General features: G+C 41.7%; 2 protein-coding genes across 2 annotated transcripts; both read left to right on the top strand.

Annotated features, from left to right (window-relative positions):
- The first annotated feature begins 461 nt into the window (after positions 1-461).
- Positions 462-1439, top strand: LOC115979734. The gene has a single exon (XM_031101797.1). It carries the CDS (start codon positions 462-464, stop codon positions 1437-1439), a length of 978 nt encoding a protein of 325 aa, XP_030957657.1.
- A 123-nt stretch (positions 1440-1562) lies between these two features.
- On the top strand, positions 1563-2501 carry LOC115979733 (putative protein TPRXL). The gene has a single exon (XM_031101796.1). It carries the CDS (start codon positions 1563-1565, stop codon positions 2499-2501), a length of 939 nt encoding a protein of 312 aa, XP_030957656.1.
- Positions 2502-20679: the final 18178 nt, after the last annotated feature.

Raw genomic sequence — 20679 nt, 5'->3', positions numbered from 1 at the left:
TTAAGATGTTTTATCAAACAAGGTCTTATTGTCCTATTTGTTAATGATGTTTAAACACTGTTGTCGTATTTTTATAATACTTTTTCACCACGCATATCTCTACAATAACTAAACAATAATACCAAACTAATCCAAAAATCCAGAGAAGTCTGCCAAAGGAGCAATTTCCTGGAAGATGGCAAGTGATAGTACAGAAAGTGCTGGATGCACATTGTGCTATATCAGTGAAATTGGTGGAAGACAATTGCATGTGAACTCTGAAGTACCTAAAAAGAAGTGTAAAGCATTGATTGAACCAAACACAAATGTGGTCAAAATTTGTAATAAATGAGGTTAAAATTATTGAAGCGTGAATGTGAACATCGGAAATAAAGACCCCCTTATGAGAAAAATTAAAATATCTTGGGTACCATCAGAGCCCAACCCCGTGTTTATAACATAGACGACGGCTAAAAAGTGAGATGGAACCTGAGTTTCAACACGCAACCCCACGCTCCAGAGAAGAAGAGGAAGAGATTGACAGAAGCACAAAGAAGTTCAAAGACAGTAGTGGAGATAATCCTTTCATTCCAACTCGTGGTCAGGTAAGTTACAAAGATAGTCTTATTGGTGATATCCCAGGAGCCTATGCTCAAGCTTTTAGCTTTGAGAATGAAGAGGCTCTTGAAGCAGAGTCTGACTCTGAGTTAGAAGAAATTACAAAAGGTCTGGTAGAAGTTAAACTTACAAAAGAAACTAAGAACCGTATCAGGGCACCATGGGCCAAAGCTTTGACAGTGAAAGTGTTTGGTAGAACTGTTGGATACAACTATCTCACTTTCAAGATCAATGCCATGTGGAAACCCACTGCTAGAATGGATTGTGTAGATTTAGGCAAAGACTTCTTCCTGATAAAGTTCTATGACAATGGGGACTATGACAAAGTTTTACGTGGTGGTCCATGGTTTATTGGCGGACATTTTCTGGCAATCAAACCTTGGGAGCCATATTTCAAAGCTTCAGAGTCTAGTTTCTCATTAGTGGCTGTCTGGGTTAGATTTCCAGAGCTGCCTGTTGAGTTTTATGACAAGTTAGTCCTTATGGAAATAGGCAAAGCCATTAGGCCAGTCCTTAGAATTGATTCCTATACAGCTTCTGGTTCAAGAGGCAGTTATGCTCGTTTGTGCATACAAATTGATCTTAAGAAACCACTAATAAATACCATTAAAGTGGGATGGTTATACCAGAAAGTGATGTATGAAGGGTTATCAGCTCTATGCTTCTGTTGTGGTAGAATTGGACATAAACAAGAAGCATGTGGGTATCCTGTACAACCCGAGGAAAACACCTCTTCACCTAAACCACCGCCTATGCAATCAGAGAAGAAGACTCCTCAAAAGCCGGACCAAAAATTTGGGGAGTGGATGTTGGTAACTAGAAAAACGGCCAGTCAAGAATGAACGTGTAAATACACCTAATCAAACGAACTAGAGTAGTTTGTTAGATGCAAAAGGAACTAAGGGTATTTTCGGAATCCCAAAACTAGCCTGACCACCTTTAATGCTGATAAGACATTCCTTTTCATGGCTGGGACTTCACGTGACTATGCCTCAACTGGTGACAATGGAAGGAAGACACGTGTAGATTGCGTGCGTAATATGCCCAAAGACCGGGTAGAGACTCGGGTAGGTGGTATAGGAAGTGATGGGTTGATCTCGGGGAATGAATTGGGCTGCCACTTAAGCCAGACAGATGGGACGGTTAAGAGTAAAGCCAAAAACTCAAGGTCACCCCAAGTTAAAAAAAGTTCCAATACTAGAGAAACCAAGTCCTTAAAACGCTCCAGTCCTGAGCCAAGCACGAAATCGTCCAAGTCCACTCCTTCAACCTCAACTTCTTCTTCCTCCAGCTCCCTCCATGGACCGCTCCAGCAGAAGGCCACCACCTTTCCCCTCCTCGGGCTGGGCACTGTGGCACAAGAACAAGGCAGTAGTTATTCCAGACGAAGTAATTGCTCAGACTCGGTCAGCTCCCATGATCACAATGGGCGGAACCGAAGAGAATCTTTGCACAACATGGAAACACATATTTCCAATCACTCCAGAGAGCATGAGAACAGGGAATCTGGCATTGGATCACTTAGCGTGGGGAACAACACCAAATCCTTGGTGGAAATTTCTCACAGACAAGCCATTGATCTCGGAAGTGGAAGCGGAGGCATTGAACAAGCTCAAGCGGCCATTAGTGCCGCCCCACTTGGACAAGTCGGGTTGGCTGATACAGGAGAGAAAAGTAATAGATTTCAGGGGTTCAGCAACAGCGCACCTGGGGAATTTTCCCACGTTGAAACTGTTCCAAGTGCTCAAAACAGTAATGAGTTGCGATCTCCTGGTTTGCTGCAGAGAGGAAGTGAAGGGGATACTGAACTACCTAACAGTATGGAAACTAGATTGGACAGCTTCCAAAGACCTTCTTCGAAGGATGGGATGGAGCATGATAGCAACATCAATAATGGGAACTAACCCAATGGAGATTCCAAATAACAATTGCTCCCAAATGAATGTTCTATTGTGGAACTGTAGAGGTGCTCTTAATTCGGATTTTAAGAGGAGAGTTTTTGAAATGGCTGTTAACCACTTTCCGTCCGTCATGATCATTATTGAGACCAGGGTTGGAGGTGATAGGGCTGCTAGAATCTGTGAGGATCTCCCTTTTGATGGTTTCTTTGTAACGGAGACCATTGGATATGCAGGAGGATTATGGTTGCTGTGGAAAAAAGAGGAAGTGGATGTCTTTATGCTGTCCTCAACCGAACAGAAGATTCATGCTACTGTTAAGGTACGTGATTCTGACCTTACTTGGCTTATTTCTCCTATTTATGCTAGTCCTAGAATAGCTGAAAGGAAAATTCTATGGGAAAATTTAACCCAAGTTGCTCAGTTGCACAATATGCCCTGGTTGTTACTGGGGGATTTTAATGAAATTCTCAGCAGTGAAGATAAATTCGGTGGTAGGAGTATAAATCTTAATAGAGCTTTAGATTTTAAAGAGTGTCTGGATACTTGCAGCCTCTTGGATTTAGGATTTTCAGGACCTAAATTTACATGGTCCAATCTCAGACAGGTTTCGGACTTAATCCTGGAACGTATTGATAGATGTTTCGCTAATCCGTCTTGGAGACTCCTTTACCCTGAGGCCTCTGTTACTCATCTCCCCAGGGTTTTTTCGGATCATTGCCCTGTCCTTTTAGAGCTCTCCAAGCCCCCTCCTGCCTCCATTAACAGACCATTTCGCTTTCAAACTATGTGGCTGCATCACCCTGACTTTCATGATGTAGTTAGAGGTACCTGGGAACAGGAATCAATTCTTCCTTCTGCTATTAAGTTATTCACAAATAGGGTCACCAATTGGAATAAAACAGTGTTTGGTAACTTGTTTGCTAGGAAGAGGAGGCTACTTGCCAGGATCAATGGAACCCAAAAAGCATTTTCAAATGGGCCAAACCAATTCCTGGTACAATTAGAACAGAATCTGATTAAGGAATATGCTGACATAAGGCTTCAAGAGGAGGAATACTGGGCTCTTAAATCTCGCATTAACTGGGCTGCCTATAGGGATCGTAATATGTCCTTTTTTCATGTGTCCACGCTGGTTAGGAGACATCAAAACAGGATTAAGAGCATTAAAAACTCCCTAGGTGAATGGGTGACCGAAGCAAAGGAGGTTAAAAATGTTATCTTAATGGGGTATATAGATCTTTTCCAGACAAGCTTTTCATCATCCAATTGCCTCTCTGATATTGAAAATTTTTCCTGTTGCTTTCTCTCGGAAGGTGATCAGGTTTCCCTTTGTGCACCGGTGTCAGAGGAGGAAATAAAGCTTGGGCTGTGGTCTTTGAAGCCTTTTAAAGCCCCGGGAGCTAATGGGCTTCACGCTGGGTTCTTCCAATATTTTTAGGCTGATGTTAAGGCTTCAGTATGTAGGAAGGTATGTAATAGTTTTGAAGCTAAGACTGTTCCTGAATATTTAAATGAGACCCTAATCTCTCTAATTCCAAAAACTCAAAGCCCGGAGAGCCTCAACAATTATAGGCCCATCAGTCTATGTAATACAATCTACAAAGTGATCACCAAAATTACAGTAGGCCGAATCAGACCACTTTTGGACAAACTTATTTCCCCAGTTCAAGCAGCCTTCGTCCCGGGAAGAAGGGGTCTAGATAATATCATCATAGCACAAGAATTAATTCACTCCTTGGACAAGAAAAAAGGAAAGGGTGGGTTCATGGCAATCAAAGTGGATTTGGCCAAAGCTTATGACCAAATCGAATGGAGCTTTATCCATAAAGTTCTTAAAGCATTCCACTTCCCCCAAAATTTGATTGAATTAATTATGAGTTGTGTGACCACCACTAGCGTTTCAATTCTTTTCAATGGAAGTAAGTTGAACTCCTTTAAGCCATCTAGAGGAATTAGGCAAGGGGATCCTCTCTCTCCCTACTTGTTCATCCTTTGTATGGAATACCTTGGGGCCCTCATTGAGAAGGAATGCGTTGCCAAAAGGTGGATTCTGATAAAAGCTTCTAGGGACAATGTTGCCATCTCACACCTTTTCTTTGCGGATGACTTAATGTTGTTTGCTAAGGTGAGTAAAGAAGGGTGTGAGGCCATTAAAGATGTACTAGATGTGTTTTGTGTAGAATCTGGGCAGAAGATTAGTTTAGAAAAATCCCGGATTTATTTTTCGCCAAATGTTCAATCCAATATTAAGGACAAAGCTTGTGAATATCTGGGGATTCATGAAACCACCAATATTGGGAGGTACTTGGGTTTTCCCTTGAGACACAAAGGGGCAACTAGGAGACAGTTTAATTTTGTGGCAGAGCGGGTAATCTCTAAACTGGCTGGATGGAAAGCCAAATTTTTGTCTTTTACGGGCAGAACCGTATTAGTAAAATCAGTCATGACGGCCATCCCCAATTATGTTATGCAAGGGGCTGCTCTTCCAACACATCTCTGTGACAAACTAGATAAAATTAATAGGGATCTTCTTTGGGGCTCATCTCCAGAAAAGAGGAAGCTACATTTGGTTGGTTGGAACAAGATCATCAAATCAAAGGAGGAGGGTGGTTTGGGGATCCAAGAGGCAAAGGCAAAGAACATTGCCTTACTAGCAAAACTAAATTGGCGGCTATATCAGGAAAAAGAATCATTATGGGCAAGGGTCATTTTGCAAAAATATTGTTCAAGCTCAAGAAGAAACTCAAAAGACCCAGACAAGTTACCATGCTCTCCTTGCTGGTCTGCAATTAAAAAAGGCTTTCCCATTTTTGAAAAAGGAGTGTGTTGGAGTGCAGGTAAAAATTCTAAGCTAAATTTTTGGGGGGATAAATGGATTAAAGGCAACTCACTAAGAAGCTTGGTTGAAGGCCCCCTCACCCAAGGTGAAGCTAAATTGACTATAGATGATATGTTCCAAGATGGGAATTGGAGATAGGATTTTATATCTTTCGATCTACCGAATGAGGTAAAAGACAAGATTTATGCCACACTTATGCAAATATATGGTGAGAGGAAGGATTCTTTGTTGTGGAAGTCTTCCCATGATGGTGAGTTTAATATGATATCGGCATATGCATCTAACTTTACTGCAGAAAATAACCCCCAAGTTTTTATGGGCAACTGGGTTTGGAAGTTAGACATATGGCCAAAAATCAGCTCTTTCCTTTGGTTATGTCACCACGATAGTGTTCCAGTAAGGCAAGTGGTTGTTGTACGTGGTATTAATTGTGATACTACCTGTCCTTTATGTAATAACCAAGAGGAAACTATACTGCATCTTTTGAGAGATTGCCCCTCTGCTGTCTCCTTTTGGCGAGCAATCAAAACTCTTCTCTCTCTTCTTAATTTAAGCCATCTGAACTTGGCAGAATGGTTAAAAAAGAATTTCCTTGACAGCAACCAGTTGAAGGCTAATGGACTGCCATGGAGCACACAATTTCTTTTTGCCATTTGGGGCCTTTGGAAACATAGAAATCGGGTGGTTTTTGAAAACACCCCTCTGAATTTTTGCCTCCACAAATCCTGCATTCAACAAGCCATGGAGTATCACTTCTGTGTGAGCAAAGTACGCATTCCCAAGCCTTACTCCACCAACCTAATACGTTGGAATAAACCAGAGGAGGGATGGTTTAAGTTAAATTCAAATGGAGCATCCTTAGGGAACCCAGGCAAAGCGAGAGGGGGTGGTGTAATTCGCAACTGTAATGGCAACTGTAATGGCAACTGGGTTAAAGGTTATAAAAGAAGAGTTGGGGTTGCAACAAGCATCATAGCTGAATTTTGGGCTCTCAGAGATGGTCTCATTTTAGCAGACCAACTGGGAATAACCCATCTTGCTGTGGAGTTTGATGCTAAGGTTATTGTGCAGCTTGTACTTTCAAATAACAACTCTAATAGAGCTTATTCCCCCCTCTTAAATGACTGCAGGTTCCTCCTTAGTCGTCTCCAGCACTTCAAGGTCAACCATGTCTTCAGAGAAGCTAACAGAGTGGCAGACAAGCTAGCTAAGGAAGGCTGTTCTTCCCCTTTTGATTTTGTTATATTAGAAAATCCTGACTCTGTTGAACTATGTAATATTCTAAGTTCTGATGCACAGGGTCTGTACAATCTAAAGTGCTTTGCCAATACTTCTGTTGTTTTGGTTTGATAATGACATGGTTCCTTTTAACCAAAAAAAAAAAAAGGGAAATAAAGACCCCTCAAAAATTTGGAATGACAGTTTAGATCAAGATTGGGATCGGATCAAAAAGTTTTTTTTTTTTTTTTTTGGTAGAAGGATCAAAAAGTATTTGAATTTAGACAAATCACTGATTTTTTTAAGCCTATGAAAAATCAACATATAAATTCGGATTAACCTATTCTAACTTGTAACTTCATATATATGAATAACTATATTTAAAAATATATAATTAGATTTTTTATATAAAAAGTCATATTTTAATTCCTAAATAGGTTAAAAATTATTGATATTTATTCTTATATTTTATTAGCTCTTTAAAAAGACTTGTAAAAATATTTTTAAAAAAATTATTCTCATTGAATGTGGTGTTACTTTTAATATAAAATTAACAAACTCCTTGATTATTATAACGAGTAGTAAATATCATCACCAAAATTAAGAGATGGTTATAAAATTCTTTTATTTAAAAAAGAAATAATTCTTCTTCAATGTTGTGTTTACCTTTAATATAAAAATTAACAAAAATCTCAATTTTTAAAATGAGTAGTAAATACCTTGACCAAAATTAAGAAATTAAATTGACATATGTCACAAAATTAGAGCTCAATTAAGGATGTGACTTTTCGCAAGGTCATATGTCTCAATAATGTATGCCCATGCTGCATTAGTTCACATAAGTAAAGAAACACTCATGAGCAGTAAATCTATAGAGTAGTTATTTGGAAATATCTATATGTGATTGTGTGGTTTTTTGGCAATAAGCAGTATATCATATTTTAGCACATTAAACAAGCAATGTGAAATAGTTGGGTTTGAGGTTGTACTTATTTTATTTATATGTAGAAATGAATACTGTATTCAATGTAATTGCAAATAAATCCTCATCATCCAATGATGATGAGTTGCACGGTTTTGTGAGCTTATACTTTAAGGTGTTTGATAGTTGTATTGTGATTTCCTTTAAGGTGTTTGATAGTTGTATTGTGATTTCCATATTGTAGTTGCAACATTTGAAACTCCAAATTTCTCTTCTAATGCATATGCCTTAAGAAATTTTGGATTCCAGTATTTGATATCATTGTGTCCTAATTATTGCCTTTTTTTTTTTTTTTTTTTTTGTATGTAGGACGTTCCTCCAATCCTGCAATCCCCAGCTCTCCAAAAACCATCAGCTGCATCCCATCAACGAAGCAGTTTATAAATTTTATGTTGGTGTTTGAGGACATTTTGTGTACAAAAAGAACCACATTTGAACGAACACATTTTTTGCAAGTGTTAAAAAATATTTTGAAACACTTTGAAACTTTGATTGTGGTACTAGTTTAATTTAAGTGTTGAAAGACTTTCTGTGTACAAAGGACCTCATCTTTTCTTTTGTTAATTTTTATGATGATGGATATAGACAATGTTATGTGGTTAATATAATGTTGTATACAAAGTACCACATCTTTTCTTTTGTTATGTAATGTTAATATTACGTTAGTTTGGAGACATTTGTGGTGTTGTTAATTAGTTACATTTGTGGTATTGTGTTAGTACAACTAAAACTATTACAGGTTATTTGTAACAGGTCTGTAAAAAAATAAAAAATAAATAAAAAAAGAACCTATAGCGGTAGTCAAAAAGCGCTGCTAAAGGTGCATATATTATGATTTAAATGAAGCCTTATAGCGGCATTTTTTCCCACCGCTAAAAGGTTTACATATATAGTGGCATTTCTCCCAGCAGCTAAAAGTGCAATTAGTCTGTTTTAATTGATTCCCTATAGCGGCACCTTTTGCCCGTCGCTGCCTTTGCCCTCACGCAGTCCAGCGCCGTCTCATGGGATAGGCAACGATCCATCAAGCCTTTCATCATGAGCATCCCCTACAAGGAAAAATCAACCACAAGGGTTAGGAAAGAAAGGAGGTAACTCAACGGAAGAAAGAAGGGAATGAATGTACCTGTGCAATGCTAAAAAGGCCCGTCTCCCCCTTAACCTCAGCTGTGTGGTTGCTTAAGTCCTCATAGTCATCATCCTTGATGATGGATGACAACTGCTCGAGCACATACTGAAAATCCTCACGGAGGAGGACTGGGCGTTTTTCAATGAAGGGAACTTGACTCGTCATAAGACCTTTACCCTTCCCAACCAAAGGAGGTTTCTTTGGATCAGTAGTAGCACCGACAGTCGCCACCTCTGTAACCTTAGGCTTTTTGGGGGGATGGTCAGTCTTTTCTGATAGTTTTCTCTTGGTGGACGGGTTGACCGAACCCGTTCCCTTATTGGGTAGACCTCCCTCCTGTTTCTTCCTTGCACCAACCTGCTGCTTAATAAAAGCTCTCCTCTTGCCTTCTTCCATTTCTACATCAAGGTAAACAGAAAGAAAAAGTTAGGTAAATTACAAGAATAAAAAGAGAATATAACAAGCCTTACATTGAGCGACGACTTTACGTTTGCGTGCCTGATTGTCGTAGCAACGGGCAACTTTAGTGGGTTCAGGACCGTTGCAGTACCAATGGATCGTGTCCAAGGTAACAAGCTTCGACCACGTCCTCTTTTTCAATTTGATCGCAAAAATTTTCTCCAAAAAGCTCCGCTTCTCCAAGGTCACTTCTGGACGGTCTCAAGCTGCAAAAAGGGGACGGTTAGACCAATAACAAACGAATAAAAGAAAATTTCAAACCAGACAGGGGCATTATGCCCCAAGTTTTATCTACGGGCATGTACTCCTGGTCGTTAGGGTGACACATCCAGTTGTCACCCTAGATGAAGAAATACCAACTCTTCTAGTTTTTGTTGGAGTCAGGAGTATCACACACTAGCCTAAGTACAGGCTTCCTTGGCAGGAAACTGTACATGCCCTTAGATTGGTTGATTTTTTATGGGCGGTAGCAATGGAAGAACTCCTCCAGGACCTCCACTATCATCCTACGTTCCCCATCGCTCAAAACCCCATACAAAACTTCCACACCAATGAATACTCTCTAGGCATTCGGAGAGATTTGGGTGACGGCAAGCCCAAGGTATTGAAGAAGACGACTGTGAAAAGCACTTAAGGGGAACCTAAGTCCCGCCTTAAACATTTGCTCGTACACCCCAACATCCTTGACGCCGTTGTAGTAACACTTTTCAGACTTATGGGGTAGACGGATGGGGATGCCGATGGGTATTTGGTACCTCGCCCTAAGAGTTTCGAAGTGTTTTTGCTTGATGGAGGAATTGAAATTGTTTACAGTCCATAATGGGAGAAGCCCTAAAGCCGTCAGGACCCACGACGGACTGGACGGGAGGATTAACGTACATTACTTCTGAACTATTCGAATCACCACCTGAACCTCCCTCTGAATCATCCACGTCCTTATCCTCTTCCGCGAAAGAATTGGCAGATGGATCCCTTTCATCATAGAGGTGACGGGGTCTTCCTGACCTGACAGGAAAACCTCATCGTAGCCCGCTCCTTCGCAAACACACGATTGCTCACTCGACACCTCACTAGACATTTATCACCTACGTGTGACAGATAAACCCCTAAGACTATACAGGTCTACATAGGCGATGGGCGCACAATTATTTAAAACAAACAAAAAAGAGAAGGGGTTTAGTATAAAGCAAAAAGTGCTTACCAGTTGAACGATACATAGTGGCAACGGGCACTGTGTGGCGGACGGTCAAACCAGTAAACGGTTACTTGAAGCAATGAAGAAGACGTAGCTGAAAAATAAGTAGACGGTAGCGCTCAGGCTCTGAAAATTTGTTGTGAAAAGTGAAAATGAAAGTGAGCAGCAACATATATATAAAGGGAACGGCATGGAAGACGAAGGGATGCTTCGATACGAGCAAGTAACCACTAAAAATGTGCCACATACCCCTACTGAATTAATGGCTCTAAGATAGCCTGTCAAATCAGAATGCATGTCCTAAGGGTTTTGTTAGACCGTCACTCCACGAATCCGTCTGGAACATAAAGCGACGGACCATGGAGTGAGGGGGCAACTAAAGAGGATAAAATTGAAGTGGACAGTCTCGTTTGGTGGAACCTGTCATGAACGACGATACTGGGCTATGCATGATCAAAGTGATGGAAGAAGACGGGGGGCGCATCCAAGAAGGACGGACTCTCCATGACAGACAGATAAGAAAGTAGACGAATACAAAGTGGATGGTAGCAAGGTCATGTGGCATCCACATGGTTTAAGTAGTCCTCAAGAAACTTCAAATGGAAATGTCTTAGGCCTCACAATTAACCCTAATCAACAAAATCTCTATATGAAAAGGATCCCGCAAAATACATACATTTATGAGGATTTTCCTTATAAGGAAAAATTCCTCCTCACCAAGAAACCAAAAACCCTCAGAAATCAACATACGCATAATTTACCCCAACTCTAGCACTCTAGAGTTGTGAACACTTTCTAACTTGACCTTCAGAGGGTATTTGGCCGGTACCATACCAATACTCTCTGTAGGGTTTCTCTTTCTTCTTTGTTATGCAGGTTTTGTCTAGAGCACGTGAGGACTGTGCAGCTTACTGACAATTTTTTAGCATCATCATTTTGTATTTAAACTTTCATTAGAATTTTGGTACATTATATATTTTATTTAAATAATAAAATATTTAATTTCATATACAAACATATTCATAATAAATATCTATGAATAATTTATAATTACTATAATTATCAAATTTCATATCTAAACTTTAATTTGTTGTGCATTATAAGGATAACCAACTATGAACTTCTTTTTTATTTTTTTATTTATTTTTTTAAGAAGAACCAACTATGAACTTGATTCATCTCTTAGTTTAGTATAAATTTACTCCTAAACATGTTTACGACATAAATTATAGCCTAGCCTCAGCTTCTAATTGACAATTTTTGTAATATTCTAGATCATCCTCTCATTTTGTATGGTAATTTTTAAATTATTTTATCTAAATAGTTGCAAGTTGTTTTTGTGATATATCAACTATTAGTTGAGATATCTTTTTGCGCATGGTTGTTACCAGTTGTTTTGCATTGTTATGTAGTTGGGATGATCATATGTATACATGTGTCTATATGGTAAGATTTGCATTGACTGTATTAGTGTGAATAGTCTAATCCATAAGCAAGTAACTTTATATTGTGCCGGTATAAATTTTTAGAGATTAGGAATCTTGTCCAACAAGTAAAAAATATATTGTGGGGCCCGAAATCTGAGGTCCCAGCCCACTTTGTACTAAAAACCCAAAACCCAGGCCGAGGAGCCCTACTGCTAAGAAGGCACAATGAAAGCTCCTTGAAGGTCCAAGGATGTGGCCGAGGACGACTTTACGCCCAACATCTCACAAAAAAGCCTGAAGAAAAGGACAAATTCAGTACAAGAGCAGCACAAGGGAGAAGGCTGCCAACGCCTGACAAACCCATACTCATACCATGCTGTCCAGCTTTTCCCAACCACTCTGACGTAAGGATTGATAAGACAAGTAACCACCCCGAACAAGGAGAAACGGACACGTAGATGAAGAATGGGAAGGAAATACTAGTATAAAAGGGAGAGAGAGCTGAGAAAAGGGGAGGAGACCCATAAAAAAAAGAATGGCAAAGAGGAGACGCTCCTCGGAATAATTCCGAGGAGATAAACCTTTCAAACCCCATCCGTGTAAGGCTTAGCCCTACAGGCCAAATCCACCTTCGAATGGGCTTCCATGAAAATCCTGACTAAACTGTTGCCCAACGACCAAGGTCCAGCCTCTCCAAACCCACTCTCTACAAATCATATTGTTCGGGCCTTTTACATACGAGCCCAAAGTCATCTTTGGGTTGTTAAAAATCGTGTCCTTACAATTGGCGCCGTCTGTGGGAAGGCTTGCACGTTGGCGCAGGTGGCGGTGAAGTCAACTCTCTAGCAAGCAGAGATTCGCGGGGTTTCCTCCATCTCTGGCGACATGCAGCTGTTGCTCCGACATAAACTTCTGCTAGGGGCTACGCCTTGCAGTGCCAATGGCGCGGGCAGTTCTAGGGGCTTTTGGCCTCAAACCAGCTCCCCCCGCCCTGGTCCAGGGGCTTACGTTCGAAACATAAATAAATGTAAAAGAAATCTTACAAGTTTTGGACAGAACCAAGGCCTTGCATGGTCCTCGGACTCAAGCCTATGGGGAAACCAAGTACATAAAAGAAATCTTACAAGTTTTGGACAGAACCAAGGCCTTGCATGGTCCTCGGACTCAAGCCTATGGGGAAACCAAGTACATAAAAGAAAAATTACAAGTTTTGGACAGAACCAAGGCCTTGCATGGTCCTCGGACTCAAGCCTATGGGGAAACCAAGTACATAAGAAAAATTACAAGTTTTGGACAGAACCAAGGCCTTGCATGGTCCTCGGACTCAAGCCTATGGGGAAACCAAGTACATAAAAGAAAATCTTACAAGTTTTGGACAGAACCAAGGCCTTGCATGGTCCTCGGACTCAAGCCTATGGGGAAACCAAGTACAAAAAAAAATCTTACAAGTTTTGGACAGAACCAAGGCCTTGCATGGTCCTCGGACTCAAGCCTATGGGGAAACCAAGTACAGAAAAAAAAAACTACAAGTTTTAGACAGAACCAAGTCCTTGCATGGTCCTCGGACTCAAGCCTATGGCGAAACCAAGTACAGAAAAGAAAAAATACAAGTTTTGGACAGAACCAAGGCCTTGCATGGTCCTCGGACTCAAGCCTATGGGGAAACCAAGTACAGAAGAAAAACTCAAAAGTTTTGGATAGAACCAAGGCCTTGCGTGGTCCTCGGACTTAAGCCTATGGGGAAACCAAGTACATAAAAGAAAAAACTACATGTTTTGGACAGAACCAAGGCCTTGCATGGTCCTCGGACTCAAGCCTATGGGGAAACCAAGTACAGAAAAGAAAAAATACAAGTTTTGGACAGAACAAAGGCTTTGCATGGTTCTCGGACTCAAGCCTATGGGTAAACCAAGTACAGAAGAAAAACTCAAAAGTTTTGGACAGAACCAAGGCCTTGCATGGTCCTCGGACTCAAGCCTATGGGGAAACAAAGTACAGAAAAGAAAAAACTACAAGTTTTGGACAGAACCAAGGCCTTGCATGGTCCTCGGACTCAAGCCTATGGGGAAACCAAGAACAGAAAAGAAAAAATACAAGTTTTGGACAGAACTAAGGCCTTGCATAGTCCTCGGACTCAAGCCTATGGGGAAACCAAGTACAGAAGAAAAACTCAAAAGTTTTGGACAGAACCTAGGCCTTGCATGGTCCTCGGACTCAAGCTATGGGGAAACTAAGTACAGAAAAGAAAAAACTACAAGTTTTAGACAGAACCAAGTCCTTGCATGGTCCTCGGACTCAAGCCTATGGGGAAACTAAGTACAAAAAAGAAAAAATACAAGTTTTGGACAGAACCAAGGCCTTGCATGGTCCTCGGACTCAAGCCTATGGGGAAACCAAGTACAGAAGAAAAACTCAAAAGTTTTGGACAGAACCAAGGCCTTGCATGGTCCTCGGACTTAAGCCTATGGGGAAACCAAGTACAGAAAAGAAAAAACTACAAGTTTTGGACAGAACCAAGGCCTTGCATGCATGGTCTCGGACTCAAGGCCTATGGGGAACAAGTACAGAAGAAAAAATACAGTTTTGGACAGAACCAAGGCCTTGATGGATTTCTCGGGACTCAAGGCCTAATGGGGAACCAGTACTAAGAAAAACTCAAAAGTTTTGGCAGAAGCCCATGGGCCTTGCATGGTCCTCGGATCAAGCCTATGGGGAAAAAAAGTACAGAAAAGAAAAAAAACTACATGTTTGGGACAAAAACCAAGGTCCTTGCATGGTTCCTCGGACTCAAGCCTGATTGGCGAAACCAAAGACAGAAAAGAAAAGATAACAAGTTTTGACAGAACCAAGGCCTTGCATAGTCCTCGGACTCAAGCCTATGGGGAAACAAAGTACAGAAATGAAAAATTTACAAGTTTTGGACAGAACCAAGGCTTTAGATGGTCCTCGGACACAAGCCTATGGGGAAACTAAGTACAGAAAAGAAAAAATACAAGTTTTGGACAGAACCAAGGCCCTGCATAGTCCTCGGACTCAAGGCTATGGGGAAACCAAGTACAGAAGAAAAACTCAAAAGTTTTGGACAGAACCAAGGCCTTGCATGGTCCTCGGACTCAAGCCTATTGGGAAATTAAGTACAGAAAAGAAAAAACTACAAGTTTTGGACAGAACCAAGGCCTTGCATGGTTCTCGGACTCAAGCCTAATGGGGAAACCAAGTACAAAAGAAAAACTCAAAAGTTTTGGACAGAGCCATGGCCTTGCATGGTCCTCGGACTCAAGCCTATGGGGAAACAAAGTACAGAAAAGAAAAAACTACATGTTTTGGACAAAACCAAGGCCTTGCATGGTCCTCGGACTCAAGCCTATGGCGAAACCAAGTACAGAAAAGAAAAAATACAAGTTTTGGACAGAACCAAGGCCTTGCATAGTCCTCGGACTCAAGCCTATGGGGAAACAAAGTACAGAAAAGAAAAATTTACAAGTTTTGGACAGAACCAAGGCTTTACATGGTCCTCGGACACAAGCCTATGGGGAAACTAAGTACAGAAAGAAAAAATACAAGTTTTGGACAGAACCAAGGCCCTGCATAGTCCTCGGACTCAAGCCTATGGGGAAACCAAGTACAGAAGAAAAACTCAAAAGTTTTGGACAGACCAAGGCCTTGCATGGTCCTCGGACTCAAGCCTATTGGGAAATCAAGTACAGAAAAGAAAAAACTACAAGTTTTGGACAGAACCAAGGCCTTGCATGGTCCTCGGACTCAAGCCTATGGGGAAACCAAGTACAGAAAAGAAAAACTTCAAGTTTAGGACAGAACCAAGGCCTTGCATGGTCCTCGGACTCAAGCCTATAGGGAAACTAAGTACAGAAAAGAAAAAATACAAGTTTTGGACAGAACCAAAGCCTTGCATGGTCCTCGGACTCAAGCCTATGGGGAAACCAAGTACAGAAGAAAAACTCAAAAGTTTTGGACAGACCAAGGCCTTGCATGGTCCTCGGACTCAAGCCCATGGGGAAACCAAGTACAGAAAAGAAAAAACTACAAGTTTTGGACAGAACCAAGGACTTGCATGGTCCTCGGACTCCAGCCTATGGGGAAACTAAGTACAGAAAAGAAAAAATACAAGTTTTGGATAGAACCAAGGCCTTGCATGGTCCTCGGACTCAAGCCTATGGGGAAACCAAGTACAGAAGAAAAATTCAAAAGTTTTGGACAGAACCAAGGCCTTGCATGGTCCTCGGACTCAAGCCAATGGGGAAACCAAGTACAGAAAAGAAAAAACTACAAGTTTTGGACAGAACCAAGGCCTTGCATGGTCCTCGGACTCAAGCCTATGGGGAAACCAATTACAGAAAAGAAAAAATACAAGTTTTGGACAGAACCAAGGCCTTGCAAGGTTCTCGGACTCAAGCCAATGGGGAAACCAAGTACAGAAGAAAAACTCAAAAGTTTTGGAAAGAACCAAGGCCTTGCATGGTCCTCGGACTCAAGCCTATGGGGAAACAAAGTACAGAAAAGAAAAAACTACAAGTTTTGGACAGAACCAAGGCCTTGCATGGTCCTCGGACTCAAGCCTATGGGGAAACCAAGTACAGAAAAGAAAAAATACAAGTTTTGGACAGAACCAAGGCCTTGCATAGTCCTCGGACTCAAGCCTATGGGGAAACCAAGTACAGAAGAAAAACTCAAAAGTTTTGGACAGAACCAAGGCCTTGCATGGTCCTCGGACTCAAGCCTATGGGGAAACCAAGTACAGAAAAGAAAAACTACAAGTTTTGGACAGAACCAAGGCCTTGCATGGTCCTCGGACTCAAGCCTATGGGGAAACAAAGTACAAAAAAGAAAAAACTACATGTTTTGGACAAAACCAAGGCCTTGCATGGTCCTCGGACTCAAGCCTATGGGGAAACCATGTACAGAAAAGAAAAAATACAAGTTTTGGACAGAACCAAGGCCTTGCATAGTCCTCGGACTCAAGCCTATGGGGAAACCAAGTACAGAAGAAAAACTCAAAAGTTTTGGACAGAACCTAGGCCTTGCATGGTCCTCGGACTCAAGCCTATTGGGAAATCAAGGACAGAAAATTAAAAACTACAGGTTTTGGACAGAACCAAGGCCTTGCATGGTCCTCGGATTCAAGCCTATGGGGAAACCAAGTACAGAAAAGAAAAAACTACAACTTTTGGACAGAACCAAGGCCTTCCATGGTTCTCGGACTCAAGCCTATGGGGAAACCAAGTACAGAAGATAAACTCAAAAGTTTTGGACAGAACCAAGGCCTTGCATGGTCCTCGGACTCAAGCCTATGGGGAAACCAAGTACAGAAGAAAAACTCAAAAGTTTTGGACAGAACCAAGGCCTTGCATGGTCCTCGGACTCAAGCCTATGGGGAAACCAAGTACAGAAAAAAACTACAAGTTTTGGACAGAACCAAGGCCTTGCATGGTCCTCGGACTCAAGCCTATGGGGAAACCAAGTACAGAAAAGAAAAAATACAAGTTTTGGACAGAACCAAGGCCTTGCATGGTCCTCGGACTCAAGCCTATGGGGAAACCAAGTACAGAAGAAAAACTCAAAAGTTTTGGACAGAACCAAGGCCTTGCATGGTCCTCGGACTCAAGCCTATGGGGAAACCAAGTACAGAAAAGAAAAAACTACAAGTTTTGGACAGAACCAAGGCCTTGCATGGTCCTCGGACTCAAGCCTATGGGGAAACCAAGTACAGAAGAAAAACTACAAGTTTTGGACAGAACCAAGGCCTTGCATGGTCCTCGGAGCCCTAAGTACCACAGGCCTTGCATGGTCCTCGGACTCAAGCCTATGGGGAAACCAAGTACAGAAGAAAAACTCAAAAGTTTTGGACAGAACCAAGGCCTTGCATGGTCCTCGGACTCAAGCCTATGGGGAAACCAAGTACAGAAGAAAAACTCAAAAGTTTTGGACAGAACCAAGGCCTTGCATGGTCCTCGGACTCAAGCCTATGGGGAAACCAAGTACAGAAAAGAAAAAACTACAAGTTTTGGACAGAACCAAGGCCTTGCATGGTCCTCGGACTCAAGCCTATGGGGAAACAAGTACAGAAAAGAAAAAATACAAGTTTTGGACAGAACCAAGGCCTTGCATGGTCCTCGGACTCAAGCCTATGGGGAAACCAAGTACAGAAAAGAAAAAATACATGTTTTGGACAGAACCACGGCCTTGCATGGTTCTCGGACTCAAGCCTATGGGGAAACGAAGTACAAAAGAAAAACTCAAAAGTTTTGGATAAAACCAAGGCCTTGCATGGTCCTCGGACTCAAGCTATGGGGAAACCAAGTACAGAAAAGAAAAAACTACAAGTTCTGGACAGAACCAAGTCCTTGCATGGTCCTCGGACTCAAGCCTATGGGGAAACTAAGTACAGAAAAGAAAAAATACAAGTTTTGGACAGAACCAAGGCCTTGCATGGTCCTCGGACTCAAGCCTATGGGGAAACCAAGTACATAAGAAAAACTCAAAAGTTTTGGACAGAACCAAGGCCTTGCATGGTCCTCGGACTTAAGCCTATGGGGAAACCAAGTACAGAAAAGAAAAAATACAAGTTTTGGACAGAACCAAGGCCATGCAAGGTTCTCGGACTCAAGCCAATGGGGAAACCAAGTACAGAAGAAAAACTCAAAAGTTTTGGAAAGAACCAAGGCCTTGCATGGTCCTCGGACTCAAGCCTATGGGGAAACCAAGTACAGAAAAGAAAAAATACAAGTTTTGGACAGAACCGAGGCCTTGCATAGTCCTCGGACTCAAGCCTGTGGGGAAACCAAGTACAGAAGAGAAACTCAAAAGTTTTGGACAGAACCAAGACCTTGCATGGTCCTCGGACTCAAGCCTATGGGGAAACCAAGTACAGAAAAGAAAAAACTACAAGTTTTGGACAGAACCAAGGCCTTGCATGGTCCTCGGACTAAAGCCTATGGGGAAACCAAGTACAGAAAAGAAAAAACTACAAGTTTTGGACAGAACCAAGGCCTTGCATGGTCCTCGGACTCAAGCCTATGGGGAAACCAATAACAGAAAAGAAAAAATACAAGTTTTGGACAGAACCAAGGCCTTGCAAGGTTCTCAGACTCAAGCCTATGGGGAAACCAAGTACAGAAGAAAAACTCAAAAGTTTTGGAAAGAACCAAGGCCTTGCATGGTCCTCGGACTCAAGCCTATGGGGAAACAAAGTACAGAAAAGAAAAAACTACAAGTTTTGGACAGAACCAAGGCCTTGCATGGTCCTCGGACACAAGCCTATGGGACAACTAAGTACAGAAAAGAAAAAATACAAGTTTTGGACAGAACCAAGGCCTTGCATAGTCCTCGGACTCAAGCCTATGGGGAAACCAAGTACAGAAGAAAAACTCAAAAGTTTTGGACAGAACCAAAGCCTTGCATGGTCCTCGGACTCAAGCCTATGGGGAAATCAAGTACAGAAAAGAAAAAACTACAAGTTTTGGACAGAACCAAGGCCTTGCATGGTCCTCGGACTCAAGCCTATGGGGAAACCAAGTACAAAAAAGAAAAAACTACAAGTTTTGGACAGAAGCAAGGCCTTGCATGGTCCTCGGACTCAAGCCTATAGGGAAACTAAGTACAGAAAAGAAAAAATACAAGTTTTGGACAGAACCATGGCCTTGCATGGTCCTCGGACTAAAGCCTTGGGGAAACCAAGTACAGAAAAAAAACTCACAAGTTTTGGACAGAACCAAGGCCTTGCATGGTCCTCGGACTCAAGCCTATGGGGAAACCAAGTACAGAAAAGAAAAACACAAGTTTTGGACAGAACCAAGGCCTTGCATGGTCCTCGGACTCAAGCCTATGGGGAAACCAAGTACAGAAAAGAAAAAACTACAAGTTTTGGATAGAACCAAGGCCTTGCATGGTCCTCGGACTCAAGCCTATGGGGAAACAAGTACAGAAAAGAAAAAATACAAGTTTTGGACAGAACCAAGGCCTTGCATGGTCCTCGGACTCAAGCCTATGGGGAAACCAAGTACAGAAGAAAAACTCAAAAGTTTTGGACAGAACCAAGGCCTTGCATGGTCCTCGGACTCAAGCCTATGGGGAAACCAAGTACAGAAAAGAAAAAACTACAAGTTTTGGACAGAACCAAGGCCTTGCATGGTCCTCGGACTCAAGCCTATGGGGAAACCAAGTACAGAAAAGAAAAAATACAAGTTTTGGACAGAACCAAGGCCTTGCAAGGTTCTCGGACTCAAGCCAATGGGGAAACCAAGTACAGAAGAAAAACTCAAAAGTTTTGGAAAGAACCAAGGCCTTGCATGGTCCTCGGACTCAAGCCTATGGGGAAACCAAGTACAGAAAAGAAAAAACTACAAGTTTTGGACAGAACCAAGGCCTTGCATGGTCCTCGGACACAAGCCTATGGGAAAACTAAGTACAGAAATGAAAAAATACAAGTTTTGGACAGAACCAAGGCCTTGCAAGGTTCTCGGACTCAAGCCAATGGGGAAACCAAGTACAGAAGAAAAACTCAAAAGTTTTGGAAAGAACCAAGGCCTTGCATGGTCCCTCGGACTCAAGCCTATGGGGAAACCAATTACAGAAAAGAAAAAATACAAGTTTTGGACAGAACCAAGGCCTTGCATGGTCCTCGGACTCAACCCTATAGGGAAACCAAGTACAGAAAAGAAAAAATACAAGCTTTGGACAGAACCGAGGCCTTGCATAGTTCTCGGACTCAAGCCTGTGGGGAAACCAAGTACAGAAGAGAAACTCAAAAGTTTTGGACAGAACCAAGACCTTGCATGGTCCTCGGACTCAAGCCTATGGGGAAACCAAGTACAGAAAAGAAAAAACTACAAGTTTTGGACAGAACCAAGGCCTTGCATGGTCCTCGGACTCAAGCTATGGGGAAACCAAGTACAGAAAAGAAAAAACTACAAGT

Source organism: Quercus lobata, chromosome 3, assembly GCF_001633185.2.
Source record: "Quercus lobata isolate SW786 chromosome 3, ValleyOak3.0 Primary Assembly, whole genome shotgun sequence".
Lineage (NCBI taxonomy): Eukaryota > Viridiplantae > Streptophyta > Magnoliopsida > Fagales > Fagaceae > Quercus > Quercus lobata.
Note: the sequence above shows the minus strand (reverse complement) of the source record. Positions and strands in the feature narration are given on the sequence as shown.